This window comes from Mirounga leonina, unplaced genomic scaffold (assembly GCF_011800145.1).
Source record: "Mirounga leonina isolate KUSES-001 unplaced genomic scaffold, KU_Mleo_1.0 Mir_153, whole genome shotgun sequence".
NCBI classification, from domain to species: Eukaryota; Metazoa; Chordata; class Mammalia; order Carnivora; family Phocidae; genus Mirounga; species Mirounga leonina.
This window is the reverse complement of record NW_023270387.1, coordinates 19,336,955-19,361,688: the sequence shown is the minus strand read 5'-3', so window position 1 is coordinate 19,361,688 and position 24,734 is coordinate 19,336,955. Positions and strand designations below refer to the sequence as shown.

At 39.9% G+C, this 24,734-nt stretch overlaps 1 protein-coding gene across 6 annotated transcripts in view; it reads right to left on the bottom strand.

Moving 5' to 3' along the window:
• Positions 1-3,912: 3,912 nt before the first annotated feature.
• VWA5A (von Willebrand factor A domain containing 5A) overlaps positions 3,913-24,734 on the bottom strand; it is a 37,436-nt gene continuing 16,614 nt past the window's right edge. For 4 of the 6 annotated variants that reach the window (XM_035009179.1, XM_035009180.1, XM_035009178.1 and 1 more), the window contains 8 exons: positions 20,203-20,317; positions 19,356-19,520; positions 18,974-19,074; positions 18,379-18,632; positions 15,217-15,354; positions 9,769-9,899; positions 5,544-5,670; positions 3,913-4,984 (listed from right to left, as the gene is read on the bottom strand). In XM_035009179.1, the coding sequence (XP_034865070.1) occupies positions 4,905-4,984; positions 5,544-5,670; positions 9,769-9,899; positions 15,217-15,354; positions 18,379-18,632; positions 18,974-19,074; positions 19,356-19,520; positions 20,203-20,317 (1,111 nt within the window). In that variant the 3' untranslated portion in view covers positions 3,913-4,904. Of the gene's footprint in view, positions 4,985-5,329; positions 5,502-5,543; positions 5,671-9,768; positions 9,900-15,216; positions 15,355-18,378; positions 18,633-18,973; positions 19,075-19,355; positions 19,521-20,202; positions 20,318-24,734 lie in introns of all 6 variants that reach the window. The other 2 variants (XM_035009182.1, XR_004679994.1) reach the window with 2 other exon arrangements.

Here is a 24,734-nt window from a genome sequence, read left to right as displayed (position 1 = left end):
TTTCTTTCTTTCTTTCTTTCTTTCTTTCTTTCTTTCTTTCTTTCTTTCTTTCTTCTTTCTTTCTTTCTTTCTTTCTTCTTTCTTTCTTTCTTTCTTTCTTCTTTCTTCTTTCTTTCTTTCTTTTCTTTCTTTTTTTTCTTTCTTTCTTTCTTCTTTCTTTCTTTCTTTCTTCTTTTTTTCCTTTTTTCTTTCTTTCTTCTAGTGGGAAAGTGCTCAATTTCTTTGATTGACTTCTTGACAACTTAATAGTTTCTATGAAAGAGATGTAATCCACCTAATGGAGGAGTTAAAGTAATAAATGTAGGAATAAACCTCATATTTTCTATGTTTTTGGTGGCAGAGAGGTGGGAATGATAGAAATATCAGGGACTTGAACCCCTGGAATTCTCTTGAATGATTTGGTGTCCTCAGTAATCACCAATTCTTAAGTGATTTCTCGTGCTTCTATCTGGTCCCCACTCCCATTATCATAGCCTGTAAACTGATGGGATATGTGTCAGGGAGCCACAGCAGGCTAGAATACTGGAACGGCTCCTGGATCAGAGAAAGCAGACAGATACCAGCAGAGAGATCACTAATCTAGCAGTGTCTAAGATATAGCCCCGTCTGCTAAGCAAAATAGAGTATCCAATTTCCATGGCATAAGCAGACAAGTAGGTCAAGGTTCAGAAAGAGTTAACTTTTATTAAGCAACAGATATCCAAAAGATGCAGTAGAGCATCCATACGAAAGGAAATATATATATATATACACACACATAGAGAGAGAGAGAGAGAAAGAAAACCCAAAGATGAAGAGAAAATCTTGAAAGAAGCCAGAGTGGGGGAAAACACCTTACCCATTAAAGAGAAGGAAGAAGAAGAAGAAAAAGAAGAAATAGAAGAAAAACAACAAGAAGAAGGAGGAGGAGAAGGAGAAGAAGAGGAAGAAGAAGAAAGAGAACAGATTTCTTGTCAGAAACTATACAAGCAAGAAAAGAGTGGAGTGAAATTATTAAAATGCTTAAGGTATAGGATATAAAATTCTTCCAGAAAAATTTTCCTTCAAAAGTGAAGAATTATAAACTTTCCCAAACAAAAATAAAAGGAACCCATTTCCAGAACACCTGTCCTGCGAGAAATGTTAAAAGGAATCCTTCAGGAAGAAGGAAAATGATATAGGTCAGAAATTCAGATCAACATAAAAAAAGAAAGAGTGTTGGAGAGTAAATAAAGTGAAATAAATCTTTTCTCGTTCTTAATTGATTTAAAATATAAATTTTAAAGCAGTAATAATAACAGAGCATTGGGAAATCATAATACATGGGTAAGAGAAATGAATGTCAGCAATGCCACAATGGGTGGGTGGGAGGGAGAATTAGGAAAACTCTGTTATATAAGGTGCCTGCACTACACCTAAAGTCGTTTAGTGCTATCTGAAGATGGACTTCAGGCTAGTTTCAAATGTATATTGCAAATGCTAGGGCAGCAATTAAACAAATTAAGAAATGTAATTGATAGGTTAAGAGCGGAGATAAAAGGAAATCCCATAAAATGCTTAATTCAAACGAGAGAAGGCAAAATAAGATGGAGGAAAAAAGCAAATGCAACAAATAGTAAACAGTTAAACATGGTAAATATAAATCCAATTACGTTAATAATTGCTTTAAATATGAATAAGTACATCAATTAAAAGAGATTGTCAGAGTGGATTAAAAAAAAAAAAAAAAAACAAGACCCAAGTATATGCTGTCTACAGGAAGCCTACTTTGAATATAAAGATGTATGTAGGTTAAACGTAAAGGGATAGAGAAACATATACCATGCTAATGCTCATCAAAAGAAAGCTGGAGTGACTATCCTCATTTCAGACAAAGCAGATTTCAGAAGGAAAACCATCAGAGATCTAGGTATTACATAATGATAAAAGGGTGAATTCTCCAAGAAGATCTAATAATCCTAAATGTATTTACACCTAACAAGAGAACATCACAATACATGAGGCGAAAACCAATGAAGCCAAAAGGAGAATCAATGCATGGAGTTAGCTCATTGCATGAGGTTTTTCTTGGTTTTCTTCTGGTCAATCAGAGACTAGAAACACATGGCCTGTTTTTAAGGAAGCGATAGCTGAGCTGGGAGAAAAACAGCACCTGCTAAATGATCCCCAGGGTGACCCTGCTGGAACTGGGGAAGATCAGCACTAGGCTTCATTAGTAAGTCTGTGTGCAGCAGGGTCCCCTGCCCTGGAGGTACGGGGCTTAGTGTGATGGGAAAATCTGGAGGCAGTGTTATCTGCCATCTGCCTCCTGGCCAAGTCTCGGCGGCCAGGAAATAGCTGCAGGGTGTGGACGACCAATGGAAGCTGAGCTCAACTTCCCTCCTGGGCTCCTTGCCTGGAGCATCAGTTCCTGAAAGTGCAGATGGTGCTTTCTATTTTCTGAAAACACGAGGCACCAGCCTTGAAAGTGGGCTTCAAAAAATGTGCCAAAACATACTTGTTGACGATGAAGACCGACACTTGTTTAAATGTGGGGAGTTTACAGTTGGCACAACATCTTACCGCGTGAGCCCGAATGGAAATACAAAACCGTGCTACTTTAAAACCATAGTTCATTCTGCATTTTAAAGAAGACAAATGGAAGGTTGCTTTTGTTGCTGTTATTTTTTTTTTTTTTAAAGATTTTATTTATTTGACAGAGAGAGACACGGCGAGAGAGGGAACACAAGCAGGGGGAGTGGGAGAGGGAGAAGCAGGCTCCCCGCGGAGCAGGGAGCCTGATGCGGGGCTCGATCCCAGGACTCTGGGATCATAACCCGAGCCGAAGGCAGACGCTTAACGACTGAGCCACCCAGGCGCCCCTTTGTTTTGTTTTTTGCTGTAGAAGTCCCCAAGCCCTAGCCTAGTCTGCAAGCTGAAGGGTAAGAAAAAGGGAAGGAACAACAAATGTAATAAAGAATGATCCATACAGGGTGCCTGGGTGGCTTGGATAGTTGAGCGTCTGCCTTTGGCTCGGGTCATGATCCCAGATCCCTGGGATCGGACCCCGAGTCCAGGTCCCTGCTCCGTGGGGAGCCTACTTCTCCCTCTCCCTCTGCCATTCCCTCTGCTTGTGCTCTCTGGCTCTCTCTCTCTGTCAAATAAATAGATAAAATCTTTTTAAAAAACGATCCGTATAATCAATGTAAAGGGCCATCTCTCTGTGAGCGCAGGATAGTTCTACAACGTGCATGGTCTTTAAGAAACTGTCTCTTGTCATAGCATGGATAGGACCTATCCAGAGGGCAGCCATGGATACAAGCCTAAAGACTGAGCCCTCAAACTTTAATGTGCATGTGAATTACCTGGAGACCTTGTTAAAAGGCAGACTTTGTTTGATACACTAGTTCTTGGGGTTGCCTAAGACTGCATTTCTAGCAAGCTTCCAGGTGATGTCACAGCCCTATTCCACAGGTCACACTCAGCTATAAACAGACTCGGACGAAAGTCCTGGGAAATCAGTCTCCACTATACAAGTCAGGCGAATTTCCCTAATGTTCAACAGAACTCAGGTCTAGGCCATTCTCTACCTGAGTGAACAGATATTGAGGTCCCACTCAGAATTCTTAAGTATTCCAGATGAAAGTGATAATGGAGTTCTAGTGTAATCCCACTTTTACAGATAGGGACACTAAGCTCTCGGGGGGTTAAATCATTTGTCCTTTATCATGTAACTATTTAAGTGTACTGTCAGGATTCTAATAGTGGTTTTCTGATCAGTGTCCTTTACTTGCCTCATGTAAGATAGGAAATCAGCCTACAACAGAAGATACAGGGCAGGACACGGTGTGAACAGTGTAGGCATCAGCAAAGCTGGGAGGGAATATAAGGGATAATAAAACCAATGCAGGTTTAAAATGTACAAAAGATCAGATACAAGAAAATGCAGTATAGATATAATCATTTTAATATTAATACAATAGTATTTGGGGAGACATCAAACAGGTCATTTCCACTAGGATAGAGTATGTAGGACAAAGCTCAGAAACAATCATGGGGAATTCCTTTCTTCCTCATGGGCTGAGTGATCCAGGCTCAGGTCTCAGGCAAAGCTGCCTTTAAACCCACTTTTTTTAAACCCACACCATGTCCTGTCCCCTTATCTTTATTACAGATCAGAGCCCGCTTAGAGGCCTCATGGGTTCAGGCCAGGACTGAAGATTTCATTATCACCTTCTCACTGAGATGTTAAACAATTCAGGAGAAACATCTGTCTCAAACAATGATGATTCAATCCAGTCCCTTAGGCAGTGAGAGGGAAGGCATGCCATATTGGCTAGCAAAATCCAAACAGAATCAACCAAGAAGGCCACCAGCAGTGCCATCTCTCACAGTGGACCCCTGGAGTCTCTCTCTTCGTGATCTTGAGGTCATATTGATCCCAGTATTGGCTTTCAACCTCCCCTCCAATTCTCCATCCTATCTTAGAATAGAAAATTGGATAGCTCACCTGTCTGGTCCTGCTAAGTATATAAGATCAAAGGGAATAGATAAATATAATGCACAGCATCCTCTTATTCAGGCATCCCTAACATCAGTGCTGTACCCTTGGGTGTGGCATGCACGCCACCTGTTTTTCATGTGGTCACTCTGGAAAACCTGGGAGGAACGTTACTGCCTAAGAACACTTGAAATCCCTCCAAGAAAGGGAACAGGTTCTGGGACCACTGACGCTGGGCTGAGGGTATGCTGGGGAAGGTGGATCATCCACCTTCCACCCAAAGGGAACCTGGAACAGAGAGGCAAGGTGAGATGTGTGCATCCTTCACTCTGATGGCAAGAAACTGATAGGATCAAGGTAAAATACAAAAATAATACCACAGCAGAAGAGCATAAAGCAAAGAGCAGTAGCGTGGGAGAGACACTTGTTTTTCTGGACAGTGTCCTCAGAGGGCAAAGATGGAGGGGTCCACGGATGACTTGGTGAAAACAATAGCAGCTTTCACAAGCTCTTGCATGATGGAGGCTGTTATGAGGAGAAAACAAGAATTAGGGCTGAACAACCATGGTGAGAATAAACACTCATCCCCCGAGACTCTCCATACACCTGCCTGATCAGCTACCCTGGCGCCTGGCTCCTGTCTTTCTTCAACACCTCTGACTTCGATCTTCTTACTGCTCAGAGTCCCTTTCACCTTCTCTGGTCCCAGAAATACTCAACAGCAGTGAGATAATAAATCCCCCAGGAGTGAGAGCTCCTGTCCAACCCTATACTCAGCATACTGCTGAGACAGTGAGGAGAACAAATGCCACTTCATGTCCTTCTCACAATTCACAGTCCCCATCCATGTCCCCTTCCCTCTTTACTCACCTCTCCTCTCCCCCAGTTTAAGAACGCACCCTCATCCTACCAAGGAGAGGATTATCTGGGAGACCAGAAAAGGTCTGAACCAGGACGGTCAGGGGAGGGGACTATGAGAACTCCTCCCCAGTCACCTTCAAGCAGGCCTGGAGGCTCCGTGCCAGGGAAGATGATTAGCTTCCTAAGGAAGGAAGGAGAGGGGGTCTTAGCATTGAACTCCTACCTGCATGGATGTGAATCCAGGTTCTGGCCTTCTTTTCCAGAAGTTCCCACTCACCCTTCATTTGCTTAGCATTGGAATGCAGCCAGACCACTGCCAGGACTGTGGCCCAGCTTGAGGAATTTGCATCCTGTACAATAGACAAAGACTCCCCTGAAGCCTCCAGTTGGAGCTGGAAGCCCCTCAAGGGGATGCAAACAGCTCCGCTCCCTCCTCACTCACTTTGCCCCAACCTGCTATTAAATGTGATGACCTGTTCTCTCTGTACCTCCTCTACTACTTGTATAATGTCAGGCCCTGAATGTCAGGGCAATAATCCCCTGAGTCTTTTTTTTTTAATTTTTTATTGTTATGTTAATTATCATACATTACATCATTAGTTTTTGATGTAGTGTTCCATGATTCATTGTTTGTGCATAACACCCAGTGCTCCATGCAGAACGTGCCCTCTTTAATACCCATCACCAGGCTAACCCATCGTCCCACCCCCCTCCCCTCTAGAACCCTCAGTTTGTTTTTCAGAGTCCATCGTCTCTCATGGTTCGTCTCCCCCTCCAATTCCCCCCCGCTTCATTCTTCCCCTCCTGCTATCTTCTTCTTTTTTTTTTTTTAACATATAATGTATTATTTGTTTCAGAGGTACAGGTCTGTGATTCAACAGTCTTGCACAATTCACAGCGCTCACCATAGCACATACCCTCCCCAGTGTCTATCACCCAGCCACCCCATCCCTCCCACCCCCCACCACTCTAGCAACCCTCAGTTTGTTTCCTGAGATTAAGAATTCCTCATATCAGTGAGGTCATATGATACATGTCTTTCTCTGATTGACTTATTTCGCTCAGCATAATACCCTCCAGTTCCATCCACATCGTTTCAAATGGCAAGATCTCATTCCTTTTGATGGCTGCATAATATTCCATTGTATATATATACCACTTCTTCTTTATCCATTCATCTGTTGATGGACATCTTGGCTCTTTCCACAATTTGGGTATTGTGGACATTGCTGCTATAAACATCGGGGTGCATGTACCCCTTCGGATCCCTACATTTGTATCTTTGGAATCCCCTGAGTCTTAAGGTAGAAAAGTCTTAAGTTTTAAATCCAGCATAACCATCAGGACAGTGCTTAAAACTCCTACAACATCCCCAACAAGGATGACTAAGCTATGAGAAGAGAAACATGTGGATAATTGCTTTGTATTTTATAATGTATTTTCATTTGAATCTTTGCCAAACAAAAAAAGAGGAATTATCAATAATGACATTTTTAAGAGAGAAAACTGATTCACACAAAAGTGAAATGATTTGCCCAAAGTTAGCCTTCTAACAAATGACATAGTTGGGACTGGAGGCCCAATATTCTGATTCGAGTCATCGTGCTCACGTCACTTAAGACAGAGTCTCTGTCACAGAATGGAAAATGGTCTCCTGTGAGTTTTCACCCATGGTCCCAACTTTAGTTTTTAGAGTCAACAGATCAAGAGAAATTGCTCTTTTATATCATGACCTTTAAACTTTGGAAACAGCTATCAAGTCTTCTCTGAGGAGTCCTGTTTCAATCAAAATTCTCAATTCCTGGGGCACCTGGTGGCTCAGTTGGTTAAGCATCTGCCTTCGGCTCAGGTCATGATCCCAGGGTCCTGGGATTGAGCCCTGCATCGGGCTCCCTGCTCAGCCGGGAAGCCTGCTTCTCCTTCTCCCACTCCCCCTGCTTGTGTTCCCTCTCTTGCTGTCTCTCTCTGTCAAATAAATAAATAAAATCTTAAAAAAAATTCTCAATTCCTGGGGCACCTGGGTGGCTCAGTAGATTAAGCATCTGCCTCTGGCTCAGGTCATGATCTTAGAGTTCTAGGATCGAACCCCACATCGGGCTCCCTGCTCAGCAAGGAGTCTGCTTCTCCCTCTCCCTCTCCTTCTGCCCTACCCCCCAGCTTGACCTAGGGCACGCAAGAACGTGTGCACTCTCTCTCTCTCCCAAATAAATAAATAAATAAATAAATAAATCTTTTTAAAAATTTCCAATTCCTTTAATTTTTCTTTAAGAGGACTGCTCATGTCAAACCAGTAAGAATCCCCATGCTTGATCTAGTCTAGAAACAAACATCAGAGTGGTTTTTAAAATCTATCTCCTTAAAGAGTGTTAGGCTGAGCAAAATAAGTCAATCAGAGAAAGACATGTATCATATGACCTCACTGATATGAGGAATTCTTTTTTTTTTTTTTTTGATATGAGGAATTCTTAATCTCAGGAAACAAACTGAGGGTTGCTGGAGTGGTGGGGGGTGGGAGGGATGGGGTGGCTGGGTGATAGATATTGGGGAGGGTATGTGCTATGGTGAGCACTGTGAATTGTGCAAGACTGTTGAATCACAGATCTGTACCTCTGAAACAAATACTATGTTATATGTTAAAAAATATATATATATCTCCTTAAATAGTCATATCTGGAGGTCAGTGTACTAATGAATTTCTATGACCACAGCCCAAAATATGTAACATGAACAGATCTTCTGACAATCTATTGCCTTCCACTGATCATAAATCACATCTCCTGGTCCCCCTGAAGTTGGCGGTCACCTCAAATCTCCATGTGCAACAGTTCTTAAGTCATTTTGCTTCTAATCTCTACTTATATAGTTGAGGATTTAGAACCAAAAACAGTATTTTGATTCCTATTAAGTCGTATATTTTTTCACAAAATATTGCAAGTCTTTCATTATTCAAGGTCTTTTGGGATCTCGATTTTCTCAATACCCCATCTCCCAGTTTTGGCAAATTTACAAATAGGAAAACATGGGATCTGAATCTTCCTTGAAAATATAAACCTCCAGAGAATTCAGAGCCCAGGGGCTCTAAAAATCTGTTTTAAGGTTCAGTGCAATGAATTTTAAATGAGTTTGTTCTCAGTCCATACACTCATCATTTAAAAAATTCAAATTCCTTACTGAAATTCAGGTACACCAAGATTCCTGACTCCCTGGATTTATTGGCCCAGTTACCATTATCAAAGAAGGAAATGTTAGTCTGACTTGTCATTGGTTTCCCAATGAAACCAAGTTAGAATGTCATGATTCTTGTATCTTCTTCCACTTTTTGATAAATTATCCTTTTAATTATTTGTTCTAGAATAGTATTTTTCAACAGATATATAATGCTAAACACACATACAATTTTAAATGTACTAGTAGCCACATGTCAAAATATAAAAATAAACAGTTACAATTATTTTACTAATATGTTGTATTTAACCTAATATATTCAAAATATCATTTTAACATGTAATCAATATAAAAATAATTATTGAGAGTATTTACATTCCTTTTTTTTTACATTAAGTTTTCACATAAGTGAATCAGCATGTGTTTCACAATTATAGTACATTTTAATTCACTTAAGAATTTGGCTCCTCATTTGCATTAGCCATATTTCAAGTGCTTAAGAGTCACATGACTAGTGGATACTGTAGTGGATGATGCAGTTACAGGGTCTCTGAGGTTTATTTAACCACCTTTCACGTTTTGAAAATTCAGAATGGCACCCATCTTTCAGGCTTTTGGCATTTTGTCCTTATTTAACAATTTCTCAATTAGAAGATTTGGTCAGTTACCTCGAGACTGTGGAATGTAATCTGTCCTCGTCAGCATACTCAAACACATTCGAAATAACTAGGTCATCCCTATTAATACTTCCCCTATCCTGACTTCAGTGAAATTTGGATAATTTGTGGGCCACATCCTTTGTTTTGAAGAGAAGCAATGTGGGTCCTGAAGACAGTTCTAGAATTTAATCCAGCTCTGCCACAGATTGCCTGGCTAACCTCAGACACATTATTATAGTTCTCTATAAACAACAATATGAATAGGATTTACCTTACTTAATTATGGTGATGAATAAATAAGTAGATGTTAAGTGCTTAGCACAGTGTCTGGCATAGAGTAATTGCTCAAAAAATATTAGATGATGGGCAGGGAATATAAAGTGAGAGAGGATGCTTCCTTTCCCTTTGTCATCCATCAACTCCCACCAACTAGGTTATTAGTTCCTTGTTCTTTCTGTTCTAACATACAAAGAAAAACTTTCAACCTCTGTTTATTAGAAATTAATTTAGTTTATGGCCTCTTCTATTCTCCTTTCTCAGATAAATAATGATTCACCCAAATCTCATTACTGAACCCAACCCCTCAAAAACATGCATCCTCCTTTTTTCTTCTCTGAATCTTACCTTGACAGGGACTGCAGCCAGTAAGTCTTCCAAACTTTTACCTAGGATCCCAGCCAGATTTTCATCCAGATACCAAGAACCATCTGCATTCTGGAGGGAAATCAGCTGCACAAGATGATTATCTCCAAAGACTTTGGGGAAGAAAAAAAGAGAGGATGAGAAATTAGGGAGCTACTGACCCCTTAGCATACCTGAGAAAGACAGGCTATCGCAAGAGTGAAGAGTGAAGCAGATCCTACCAAGACACCTGTTTAGTCCTTCCTCTGTTTTCTCTGTGACAATGTAGGCCACCTGAGTGGTACACTAACTCTAGGGGTGCTACACTTAAAAATTTAGCAATAAGAAAATGATAATGCTGCTTAAAGTTTTATCCAGTCCTATTAATGGGCCTGAAAACTTGACATATATTAAAGAATTCTAGACCAATATAGCTTGAATTTTAATTTTAAAAAATTTCAAAAGAAAACCAAAAGAACAGAACAGATCAACAAAACTAGGAGCTGGTTCTTTGAAAAAATTAACAAGACTGATAAACCCCTGGCCAGACTTATCAAAAAGAAAGAGACAGGACCCAAATAAACAAAATCATGAATGAAAGAGGAGAGATCACAACCAACACCAAAGAAATACAAACAATTATAAGAACATATTATGAGCAACTCTATGCCAGCAAATTAGATAACCTGGAAGAAATGGATGCATTCCTAGAGATGTATCAACTACCAAAACTGAATCAGGAAGAAATAGAAAACCTGAAGAGACCTATAACCACTAAGGAAATTGAAGCAGTCTTCAAAAATCTCCCAAAAAACAAAAGCCCAGGGCCAGATGGCTTCCCAGGGGAATTCTACCAAACATTTCAAGAAGAATTAATACCTATTCTTCTGAAGCTGTTCCAAAAAACAGAAATGGAAGGAAAACTTCCAAACTCATTTTATAAGGCCAGCATTACCATGATCCCAAAACCAGAAAAAGACCACATCAAGAAGGAGAATTACAGACCAATATCCTTGATGAACATGGATGCAAAAATTCTCACCAAAATACTAGCCAATAGGATACAACAGTACATTAAAAGGATTATTCACTACAACCAAGTGGAATTTATCCCTGGGCTGCAAGGTTGGTTCAACATCTGCAAATTACTCAATGTGATACAATACATTAATAAAAGAAAAAACAAGAACCATATGATCTTTTCAACAGATGCAGAAAAAGCATTTGACAAAGTACAGCATCCTTTCTTTTTTTTTTAGTATCTTTTTAAAAAATTTTTTATTCTTACGTTAATCACCATACATTACATCATTAGTTTTAGATGTAGTGTTCCATGATGCATTGTTTGTGCATAACACCCAGTGCTCCATGGAGACGTGCCCTCATAATACCCATCACCGGGCTAACCCATCCTCCCACCCCTCTCCCCTCTAGAACCCTCAGTTTGTTTTTCAGAGTCCATTGTCTCTCATGGTTCGTCTCCCCCTCCGATTTCCCCCCCTTCATTCTTCCCCTCCTGCTATCTTCTTTTTTTTTTTTTAACATATATTGCATTATTTGTTTCAGAGATTCAACAGTCTTGCACAATTCACAGTGCTTACCAGAGCACATACCCTCCCCAGTGTCTATCACCCAGTCACCCCATCCCTTCCACCCCACCCCCCACTCCAGCAACCCTCAGTTTGTTTCCTGAGATTAGGAATTCCTCATATCAGTGAGGTCATATGATACATGTCTTTCTCTGATTGACTTATTTCGCTCAGCATAATACCCTCCAGTTCCATCCACATCATTGCAAATGGCAAGATCTCATTCCTTTTGGTGGTTGCATAATATTCCATTGTATATATATACCACATCTTCTTTATCCATTCATAGAACAGCATCCTTTCTTGATCAAAACTCTTCAGAGTGCAGGGATAGAGGGTACATACCTCAATATCATAAAAGCCATCTATGAAAAACTCACAGCGAATATCATTCTCAATGGGGAAAAACTGAGAGCTTTCCCCCTAAGGTCAGGAACACGGCAGGAATGTCCACTATCACCACTGCTATTCAACATAGTCCTAGAAGTCCTAGCCACAGCAATCAGACAACAAAAAGAAATCAAAGGCATCCAAATCGGCAAAGAAGAAGTCAAACTCTCACTCCTTGCAGATGATATGATACTTTATGTGGAAAACCCAAAAGATTCCACCCCAAAACTGCTAGAAGTCATACAGGAATTCAGTAAAGTGGCAGGATATAAAATCAATGCACAGAAATCTGTTACATTTCTATACACCAACAACAAGACAGAAGAAAGAGAAATTAAGAAGTCGATCCCATTTACAATTGCACCCCAAATCATAATATATCTAGAAATAAATCTAACCAAAGAGGCAAAGAATCTGTACTCAGAAAACTATAAAATACTCATGAAAGAAATTGAGGAAGACACAAAGAAATGGAAAAACGTTCCATGTTCATGGATTGGAAGAACAAATATTGTGAAGATGTCAATGCTACCTAGAGCAACCTACACATTCAATGCAACCCCTATCAAAATACCATCTACTTTTTTCAAAGAAATGGAACAAATAATCCTAAAATTTGTATGGAACCAGAAAAGACCCCGCATAGCCAGAAGAATGTTGAAAAAGAAAAGCAAAGCTGGCACCATCACAATTCCGGACTTCGAGCTCTATTACAAAGCTGTCATCATCAAGACACTATGGTACTGGCACAAAAACAGGCACATTGATCAATGGAACAGAATAGAGAGCCCAGAAATGGACCCTCAACGCTATGGTCAACTACTCTTTGACAAAGCAGGAAAGAATTTCCAATGGAAAAAAGACAGTCTCTTCAACAAATGGTGTTGGGAAAATTGGACAGCCACATGCAGAAGAATGAAACTGGACCATTTCCTTACACCACACACAAAAATAGACTCCAAATGGTTGAAAGACCTCAATGTGAGACAGGAGTCCATCAAAATCCTAAAGGAGAACACAGGCAGCAACCTCTTCGACCTCAGCCGCAGCAACTTCTTCCTAGAAACATTGCCAAATGCAAGGGAAGCAAGGGCAAAAATGAACTATTGGGACTTCATTAAGATAGAAAGCTTTTGCACAGCAAGGGAAACAGTCAACAAAACCAAAAGACAACCGACAGAATGGGAGAAGATATTTGCAAATGACATTATCAGATAAAGGGCTAGTATCCAAAATCTATAAAGAACTTATTAAACTCAACACCCAAAGAAGAAATGATCCAATCAAGAAATGGGCAGAAGACATGAACAGACATTTTTCCAAAGACATGCAAATGGCCAACAGACACATGAAAAAGTGCTCAACATCGCTTGGCATCAGGGAAATCCAAATCAAAACCTCAATGAGATACCACCTCACACCAGTCAGAATGGCTAAAATTAACAAGTCAGGAAACGACAGATGTTGGCGGGGATGCGGAGAAAGGGGAACCCTCCTACACTGTTGGTGGGAATGCAAGCTGGTGCAGCCACTCTGGAAAACAGTATGGAGGTTCCTCAAAAAGTTGAAAATAGAGTTACCATACGATCCAGCAATTGCTCTACTGGGTATTTACCCCAAAGATACAAATGTAGGGATGCGAAGGGGTACATGCACCCCAATGTTTATAGCAGCAATGTCCACAATAGCCAAACTATGGAAAGAGCCAAGATGTCCATCAACAGATGAATGGATAAAGAAGAAGTGGTATATATATATACAATGGAATATTATGCAGCCATCAAAAGGAATGAGATCTTGCCATTTGCAACGACGTGGATGGAACTGGAGGGTATTATGCTGAGCGAAATAAGTCAATCAGAGAAAGACATGTATCATATGACCTCACTGATATGAGGAATTCTTAATCTCAGGAAACAAACTGAGGGTTGCTAGAGTGGCGGGGGGTGGGAGCGAGGGGTGGCGGGGTGATAGACATTGGGGAGGTATGTGCTATGGTAAGCGCTGTGAATTGTGTAAGACTGTTGAATTACAGACCTGTACCTCTGAAACAAATAATACATTATATGTTAAAAAAAAAAAAAAGAAGAAGAAGATAGCAGGAGGGGAAGAATGAAGGGAGGAAATTGGAGGAGGAGATGAACCATGAGAGACTATGGACTCCGAAAAACAAACTGAGGGTTCTAGAGGGGAGGGGGGTGGGGGGATGGGTTAGCCTGGTGATGGGTATTAAAGAGGGCACATTCTGCATGGAGTACTGGGTGTTATACGCAAACAGTGAATCATGGAACACTACATCAAAAACTAATGATGTAATGTATGGTGATTAACATAACATAATTAAAAAAAAATAGAAGTAGTTGCTAATTAGTTCACAAGAACCAGAAGTTTAACACTCCTGGGTAATTTTTCTCTCTACTCTGTTAAGAGCATTTGTAAGAGAGAAAGGTTGAAGCTGGAATATTCCAAGTTGGGAAGGCCTAGGGAACTCACAAAAAGCGAGAAGCTGCTCTGCAACTAACATTAAGAATTTTCTCATGATAACCCTGTAAGGTGAGTAGTTGTACAGCTGAGGGAGAAGTGACTTAATTTACCTAAAACTCCACAGTAATTGGGAAGACAGAGATCTGACTCCACCTGAGACCTTGAAGCCTTCTCTTTAACTAGCAACCTAAAGAGAATGAATAAGTAGAGGGTAAATGGCAAATAAGATATATAAACGATTAAACAGCTGTATACCACAAACTCTTGCTACAAAGATCGGAGACTAAAAAGAAGTTGCCTTTAAGCCAATTTTAGTAGAAAAGGTACTTCTTGGTGACAAAATGTACTTTGACTCAATATGTTATGTATATGAGAAGCCCAGCTGTTTGGAACACAAGGTAATGACCAAGAATACCCTTTGGTGACAGAACGGAAGTCATTAGCCAGCATTGGGAAGATCTCTTTTCAAACCCAACTTGTAAAAGGCTGACCAGTGCAGCAGGTGGCCCAAACAGGGTGGCAGCAGAGTTCTGCAGGGGGAGGCCCCCAGCCTGCTGAGATGGCAATGTTTAACCAGGGCTTGACCCAGACTCTGCTGGCTACATTTCAGGGACTTAGATTCAGTCTACTATAGACTAATCTAAGGCTGACCCTGGCAAACATAGAGACTGGACAAATCTCACCCTCTGCCTGACACTTTTCAAACAGATTACCTCCTAGCTAGAAAAAGCCAAAGGAAGTAGAGCATGGAAGATTAGTTCTTCGGGCCCACAGAGCAGAGAAGAGAACTGAGGCCCATCTCACCTGTACAATGAGTTTCAAAGTTGGTCCTATTGGTGGGAAAATGAGCCCTTTCCATCTGAGGAGAGGCCATTGGAGGAAACATGCATTTCTTCTTTAGTCTATGACCAAGAGCATGGGGTTTGTCTAGTCCTACACAGGTGAGAGACAAACATGGGTGAGAAAAAGTCCCCGAAAAGATGCTTACCTAGAGCGCACAGGTCCTTGCTAACCATGGGCTTACAGGGTTTGCAACCATCCTGCTGATCTGGCATACCCACATAACGACTGGTCCGTGTGGGCTGAGATGCAGGGGAAAAGTAGGAGGACTTGGCATTTGGAAGAGCTGAAAAATACCAGTACAGACATTAAGACTGAGGCTCCTCTGCTCTCTGCTATTGGCAAAGGGCCCTGAGAATGTGGGACACCTGCCCTCCTATCCATGTCTGCCTCAGCCACCACATTTACTGAGCATTTTTTTCTTCTCCCATGAGCCCACCTCCTACATACACCCTCACCACCTGAGCCCTTCCTACTGTGTCCTCTGGAACTCTTGATACCTGACAATGATCTTTCCTGCATCTTTCCTTTCATTACAGGAGGCTTTTTCCAACTACTTGTCTTAACTTAAAAACTAATTTTTTTCTTCCAAAAACTGCTCTCCCTCTATCCCTCTCAGAGGGTGCTCTCTCAAGGTACTACATAGCCCAAGTACCCAGGTTTGGAAGGTGGGATTGGCAACCTCTTCAGTCCCAATTGTGGCATCCAGCTCATTACCGCTCCACCCTCATCTGGATTGCCTTCCTCATATTCTTAATGCTATCAACCTCCAACCTCTCTATCACTTCCCATTATTCAGTAAAGTATCAGAATGCTAGTTTCTAGACTTGCGCTTCATTGCAAGGCCTGCCATCATCTGGAGAGATTTCGGTACCCTTGTAGATAACCTATCCAGCACCCTCATTCAAAGCTTCTTGACTTCCTCAAATCAAAGGGCTTCAGCTTCCATTCTATTTCAGTCACTCCCTCCCAAGCCAGAATCTCATTATCCAGCAAACTGTTCCACCTGTCAAAAACAAATTGGGAGAAAACACACACACACACACACACACAATAATCCTACTTTTTAAATATGGTCTCCAATTTTTGCAGCCTTCTAACTCAGAGATCTGTCTTTTACCTGGCCTTTGACTTCATCTGGATCTCTCAGTCTGTCTCCTCTGCTTTTTCCCTACGATCCACTTCCTTCTGTCTTTAGTCTCTTTTCTATTTAGCTTCAATCCCAGGTCCCACACTTCACCACTCTCTTACCAGTCTTTCCAAGTATCTGATTTCCTTTTCATCACACCCATCTGGCAAAACCCCAACCTCGAAAATGAGTCAACACTCTGCTCCCTTTGTTCTTCCACCAAAGCTGCTGAGTCCTGCTGAAATGAATCACATGGGGTACGCTTCCCTTTGCTAGCTTAGTGCCACTAAAAAAGTCAAGGTATCAAAATTAAACTGGACCCTCAATACTCCTTGGCAAATGCCTTATTTCTCCCTGGGAATTTCACTCTCCAGTTGTCCATGGAGCTACTGCAAACCCTTTCCTCAAACCCTCTATTCTACCACTTCTTGTTTCATACTCATTAGTGAATTTTGCTGTCTCTTTCACTAAAACTATTGAAAACCTGGGGCGCCTGGGTGGCTCAGTTAGCATCTGCCTTCAGCTCAGGTCATGATCCCAGGGTCCTGGGATCGAGCCCTACATCGGGCTCCCTGCTCAGCAGGAAGCCTGCTTCTCCCTCTCCCACTCCCCTTGCTTGTGTTCCCTCTCTCACTGTCAAATAAATAAATAAAATCTTAAAAAAAAAAAAAAACTATTGAAAAAAACCTATCGGACAGAAACTCCAAGCTCTTGCCTCTCAGCCTGTGAACTAGAACCGAATCCTACCACCTTTCCTCCTCTTCCTGGCAACAGTGGGAGAGTGTCCTAATACTTGTCTCGTTACAGGCTAATCCTTCCACTGCTGCTCTGTGGGTCATCTTCTCTTCCTCAAACACCTGTTTCAATTAACTACCCTTTTCCCCTCCCCAAAAATGTCAACCCTCTCTGCTGACACTCTCCTACTGGTGTTACAACATCCTCAAATCTCTCCCATTCTGAAATTTTAAAGAGATATAATAAACACACAAAAATCCACCTCAACTCTACAACTTCTATACATGTCACTCTCTATTTATTCCCCTTTTCAGCTAAATGTTTATCAAAAGTGTCTATACACTCATTTCCCAACTCTTTCTCTTTAACATTCTGTAATATGGATTCTTTCCCAATCTAAGCCAATGAAATTGCTCTTGATTACATTAACAAGAACTTCTTTGATAGCAACCCCATCATCCCCTTTCAAGTTTTTACTTTGACTTGTCTGCAGTATCTGATACTTTGGTAATTCCCTTTGTTATATCATAGTTTCCTTTGTTTTGAATATGCACTCACTTCTTTTCTTCCTACTTCATTCCTTTTTTATTCTGGTTCAAGGAATGCTCTGCTACCCATCCCTAGATACTGGGTTTTTTTCAGTGTTTCAATCTCATCCCCCTTTCATCTCACTCTATACCTGCCCCATGAATAATCTCAACTATTCTCCTGATTTTAGTTATGACCTAGATGTTAAATATTGCCAGATGTGTATCTTTATCCCTGAGCTCTCCTCTGAACACCAGCCCATCTACTTGTTTTTCTACTGGACATCTTCATGTGCATATTCCATAGGGATCTCAAGTTCAAAATACTCAAAAATAATTCAACATACCTTCTAAAATTGCTCCTATACTTTTGTTACTTTACTTAAATAAATGATACCGTTATACACGCAGTTGTCTAAACAAAACTCTGGGCTCACCTTGAAGCCTGCCTCTACAACTCACATCACGTATTCCCCTCCAGCCACAGAATCCTGCCCGGGAAATTTCTCCACCTGATGCTAACCTTTAAGCCCCTCATATCTATACTCAAGCTTGCTTGGCTTTCACCTGGGACACCCATTCCCTAACACTCCCAGATCACTCCCATCAGCCATCTGTATAATCATTAACCATTGAATTATCAATAGGATCAGCTTCAGATTTAGACAGTTTGAATACTCAGTGTTTATGTGCACTTTCTGTTTCACTTGTCCTTGTTTTTTTTTCCCTTGGATTATTTAAAATCTCCTTGCCTATGGCATATTTTCTAGTTCCCCTAGAAAGGCACCACACCAGCCAGAAATCCTAGATGTGGAGAGATAGGGAAAAAAATTCAACGTCACAGGCTTTTACTTCAAATGATGTGTTTCGATATCCAGAGCCCCTTAATTTACATGAGTTCCAGGAGGGTAAAACTCACCACATCCATGGTATTGTGGCATCATTGAAGCTGCACCCAAAAGAATTGGCCTTGGAACGTCCCTACAAGTCAGGGGCCCCTGAACTGGCTTGTTGACATTCTTGTTGACCGCAATGAAGGCTGTCTGGGAGCTTATGACTCCACAATCAATGCTGATTTTCAGTACATCTTTTTTATCTTTTGCTGGAGTATCCCTGAAGCCCATGTCCTTGGCTCGGAGAAAGGACTTGGCAGCAAGGCGGTGAATGGTGAAGCTAAAAGAGAATCATCCCCATGACTTAGGGAAGAGCATGCATGTGCCAGTTACTCAGGGCCCTCAGAAGTTAGCATTGGCAGAAAGAGGAAAATGCCAGATAAAGGAAGAGATAAGACTTGAATGGGTTAGAAAGGTAAAGTGATTGTAGGGACACAACTGAGCCCCCCAAATTAAGAGAAAGAAACCAACCCTCTCAGTGATGGCAGAGAAAGAAAGAAAGAAGAAAGAAAAGAAAGAAAGAAAGAAAGAAAGAAAGAAAGAAAGAAAGAAAGAAAGAAAGAAAGAAAGAAGAAAGAAAGAAAGAAAAAAGAAAATAGCAAAGCAAAACAGAATTCTCACTTGTCATCGGGCTTGGGTTGTAGAGAAAATGTCACCCTATTCTCCAAACTCTTGCCCTGGAGTGTGTACTTGAGGTTGACTTCTCCTGTCGCCTCTGCTGGCTACAAAGTAGAGAAGAGTAGACATGATGGAAGGGAGAGGTCACGAAGAGAAAGGTCACAACTGAGGCCGCTCCCCAACCCAACACATTAAAATGTCTGACTAGGAACCAGGTAGCTCAGGAAATCAGAAACCTGAAATTATGGAGAAGCGGGGTAGACTGGCTCCACCTGGCAAGTGTGATCTCTTGATGAGACTCCATTGGTTTTAAGAAAATTGTCCAGAGCAGAGTTTAGGGAAGTAGCTACTCTGATGAGAGGAACAAACATGAATAGGAACTCACAGGCATGGTCCCACTCAAAAGGGCATAGACGATTAACCTCTGACCCTTATAGAGGACAGTCTGTTCTGGTGAAAGCATTTTAGCAGACAGGCCACGAGGCAAATCCCAGCTCACAGAAATATCCTCTACTGCAGGCTGTAGAGCACGTTTCAGGGCCCTAAGAGCCTGGTGGAGGAAAGAGAACAGAATAAGCACAAAATATAATAATGGCAATAATGACCACTGTTAGCTGAATATTTATTACGCACCAGATTCTATGCAACACAGTATATGCTATGTCTATTCCTTAATACTATACTAGGACATGGTAAGGGAGGATAAGGTAAAGGATAACATCACCCAAAAAAGAGGAACTTACAAGTATAAGCAGAGCTAGAAGATGCCTTCCCTTGTGTATACTAATCAAATGCACTATCAACGTACCACCTCTACCAATCTACCAGACATACTACAATTGTTCCTTCTTATTTTCTTTGTCTCATGTGCATGGAGGATAGGATATAGCCAACCAGAAGAGTTCCTCAAGCACACATCTAGAATCTCAATCATGACAGTCAAAATTCTCTGTTTCTCTATTTCTGGTCTTAAACACAAAGCCCTAACCTCTTCCAGCATCTTGTCTCTGGGCTTCCAACTAGTAGGACCAGATGCCATTTCTCCAGAAACTACAGTGGGCCCCTTTTACATAAGGCCCAAAGTAACCCCACTATGTATTATAGCCCAAGGTGTTATGGATATAAGAGTATGAATCCTGGTGTCAAGCTGTTGCTTCTGCCCTTGTGGCAATGTCCCCCCTGCTCCACACTCCTTCTGCATCACCCCTTCTAGACACAGGCCTGTCCCTCACCTTGGACTGCATCCTGTCCTTGCCTGTGATAAATTCTGAAGTGCCACCTGCCACCCGGGCAATGCCTTTTATTAGGCTGGTAGAGGCTCCTTCTCCAATACCAAAGGAGAAACATCTGCAATTATACAAGGAAAAGAGCTTAGAGACAGGCACTAAAGCGTGAAATTATAAAATTAATACATAGTAGTCAAGAATACATAGTCTACTTCCTTGACCAAAAGCATAATAGCTACAATTTGTTGAGCATATTCTATGTTTCAGGAGACCAAATGCCTTAAATTGATGATGCAGTTTAATCATTTCAAGACTCCTATGAGGCAGGCTTATGCTTCATTTTATGGGTATGAAACTGAAGCCCAGAGAATGTAAGAAATATGTCCAAGATCACACACCTACTAAATGGTAGAGATGACATTCGAATACTAATCTGCCTGACCATAAGATCCCATATATATATATATTTTACTGATTCTTGAAGCAGTATATCCTCATCAATTATTTTAATAATAAATCCAAGGTTAATTGGACAGTGGTGAAGTGGTGAATTAGGACAAAATAGACACTATCATCCGTGCGTGACTAACATTGTACTGGAACCATATCCACCCTGGCAAGACCAGTCTTAAGGTGGGAAAGAGTTCTAACTGGAGAGTTCTCTCCCTGCCATAATCCGTGTGAACCAAGATTTTTAATCACAATTTGGTTTCCCAAATAGAACTGTCTATAAAAAGAATGTGTTGATAATACTAATACAAGCATTTTTAGAAGGCGTGACAAGGAGACTTCTCATTGTAAATTAATACACTGGAATTTTTGGCTTATGTATCCGTCTCTTTTGAATTAGGTTAGTGTGAGTCATCATCCCCAATTCTAGTGATGTCAGCATCAGGATTAATATTCTAAACTTGAAGGGCTAAGAACTGAACTTCTAATTATGGTAACCTACCTTTGGCCATGCCCCCAGAGACCACAGCCTGCCAGCATCTTGATATTTATCACCTTCAAATTTCCAACACAATCTTGCAACTGAAGCCTACATTCCTTATGGCTTACTAAAGGGCATTTATGTCTATGTTTAAGTGTTTTATGTATAAAACTAAAGCTAAGAAATATTTATTGATGGCTAACAATATGCTTAGAACTTACTTAAGTGCTTCTTGTGGGTGATAATAAAGAATACAATTATAATAAATGCAAAAAATTATATAGCACATATTTTGTGTCAAGCACAGTTCCTAATGCTTTACTTAGGTATACCCTTTGAACCCTCACAGTAAACCCATAAGGTTAAGTACTGCTATTATTCCCATTTTCAAATGAGGAAACTAAGACTTAGGGAGTTTAGTTGATTTATCCAAACAGCCAGCAAGCAGCAGAAGTAGAACTTAAATATATGATTTTTGACTTAAAGTAGAATGACATAAGGACCCTCTGCTCACAGGACTGCCAAAAAGTTGTTTCAGCCAGTAGAGAACTGGAAAAGCCATATACAATATTCTTAATAATTTTTTTGAAAACATCAAGTGGTTACCAAGACAAGAGGAATCTATGGGCCATGACGTGGGAGAGGAGGGAGGCAAGAGAGATGAGCCTGGCATCTGGTATCCTGTTACCCCTTAAAGCTAATGCCAAGTGCAAAATGGATGGCTCAAAGCATGGAAAGCCAAGACTTGGACTTTCCAAAAAGAAGGTGCCCTTACAGACACCCCAGGTTTTTATAAAACAACCCTGTAGAACTACAGCCCAGAGGTAGAGGTGAATCTGAAATAAACCAGCCATCAAATGACTGAAGCTCATTTGACTCTAACCGGACTCAGATTATCTGCTTCTAGTCTAGCAACGCATCAGAAGCAAAGAGTACATCCTTGCAGAGGGAAGATAACATCGTCTAGAGGCTCAAAGAACTTCTACAACTTTTCATATAAAATATCTGACACTAATGAAGGAATAGAAAAATCCCCAAATATTGGGAAATTATACACTATACTTCTGAATAACATAGGCTTTAGAAAATCATAATGGTAATTAGAAAAATCTTCTTAAGTGGATGTCACTGGACACTGACACATCCAGATTTAAGATTCAGATATAGATATGCTTAAATTTAAGGATCTAAATACATATATTAGAAAAGAAAAAGAAGTCTCAAAATCAACTACCTAAGCATCCATCTCCAGAGGTTAGAAAAAGAACAGCCAATAAACCCAAAGAATTTATATGGGGGCGAATTTAAAGGGAAATAATAAAGATAAGGGCAAATATTATTGATATAAAAAACTACCATAGAATAGACAGGATTTAAAAACCTCAAAAGTGCTGGTGCTCTGAAAAGATTATTAAAATTGACAAGCATTTAAGACAAGGAAAAAAACAGAGAAGACACAAATAACCAACATCGAGAATGAAAAGGTAATATATCACAGATTCTACAAAATTTAACAACAGCATAAAGCAATACAGCATAATTTTTTTATGCAAAAAAAATTGAAAATTTAGATAAAATATACAAACGCCCACAAAAAGCAAAAACATATAGAAGTATGAATAGTTCATTTCAATGAAAGAGATTTAAAAACTTTCCCACAAAAAAGAAAGCCTCCTATCAACTTCTAGTAAACATTTAATAAAGAAAATCTTTCAGATAATAGAAAAATAGATGACTCTTCTCAGCTCATTTTATCATGCTGGCATAACATTGATTTCAAAACCTGACAAGAATATTATAAGAAAATACATGTTGATATTCTCACAAAAATAGATTTAAAAATCCGAAACAGGTATTCGCCAACTGAATCCAAAAATACATTAAAAAGGTTAATACATCACCACTAATTTGGGTTTATTTCAGAAAGGCAAGATCTAGTCATTATAATTCACACTACTCATTATAATTCTAACACTAGTCACTATAATTCACACATTAAAAGAAAAAAGGATAAAATCATACACTTATCTCAATAGATACATAAAATGCATTTGATATAATTCCACAACCACTCATTGTTTTTGTAAAAAAAAAAAAAAGAGCAAGGAACTCTCAAAACAGAAATAAAATATCCTTAATCTGATAAAGGATATCTACAAAAAAAACCTATAGCCAACAATCACACTTATTTTTTTTAAAGCTTTTATTTATTTTGAGAGAGAGAGAAAGTGAGAGAGGGAACACAAGCAGGGGGAGTGGCAGGCAGAGGGAGAGAGAGAAGCAGGTTCCCCGCTGAGCAGGGGGCCATCCCAGGACCCCGGGATCATGACTTGAGCCAAAGGTAGACACTTAACCCACTGAGCCACCCAGGCACTCAACAATCACATTTACTGATGCAGTGTCGAACATGTCCCCTCTGAAGGCCAAAATAAGATAAGAATGCTAGCTATGACCATATCTATTCAGGTTTGTGCTAAAACTCTTTTCCAGGGCAATAGAGAAGGGAAGAAAAATAAATATGTAAGGACTGGAAAGGAAAAAAATAAGGCTGACATTATTTGCAAATATGATTATCCATAGAAAATCTACAAGAATCTACAAATATACTATTAGAATTAATATTTAAATAAGGCAAAGTCACTGAATAAAAAGTCAATGTAAATTTTAAAAGCTACTAGAATCAATTTCTACATGGAAATAAGTGCCCGGTAAATAAAATGTTTCAAAAATACTATTTAAAATAGGGGGGGAAAATCACCTAGGGAAAAAATCTAATAAAAAAGGCATGAAGACATCTACACAGAGAATTAGAAAACATTATAGAGAGATTTGGTGTGTATTGTTGGATTAAGGAAATGAGTATATTTACTAATTTTATGGGAAACCAGATTTTTCACCATGGAGGAAAGAAAACACAAATATGGAATAGAAGAAAAAAGAGAAAGAACGTTATGTCATTACCTTGGAATTAGGGGCATCAGTAAAAAAAAAAAAAAAAAATTAACATTCACTGGTTCAGTCTGCCAAAAATGCCTACCATCAATAACAGCCCAGTAACAAAGAGTTACACCTAATACTCAAATATTAACTTCTATTAATCATTTTCACTAAAAGAAATGAGGCTTCTTGTAGAAATAGCTGGCTACAGGAATGGGAAAGTACAGGTGAGTCTGAAACTCTTTTTGTAAGAAAGAAAGAAATCTTCAAAAATCAAAGAGACACACAAAAAAAGACATAGGAGCAAGTGAAAAGCAGCCTCCACTGGTCAAATGTGGAATTTTGAGAATCTAAATGAAAAATGAAAGTAACAAATCTTAAAAAATTGAAAAATAATGAAAAAATCCAAAAATATATTGATATAAGAAAAAGAAGGGAGGGAGCGAGAGAAGGAGGGGGAAGAGAAACTCTTCTTTACAGTAGGATGCCAACTAATCTGGAAAAGTTGACAGAATTTAAAAATCACTATTTATAACCACTGACAGTAATAACATTTGGACAATCATCATCAATGAATGCTGAATCTACTGACTAAATATTTGTCGAGAACAGGATGTTTACAAAATTTCAAAGTTATCTGTCAGGTACCAGCTTTAACAAAGTGGTCAAA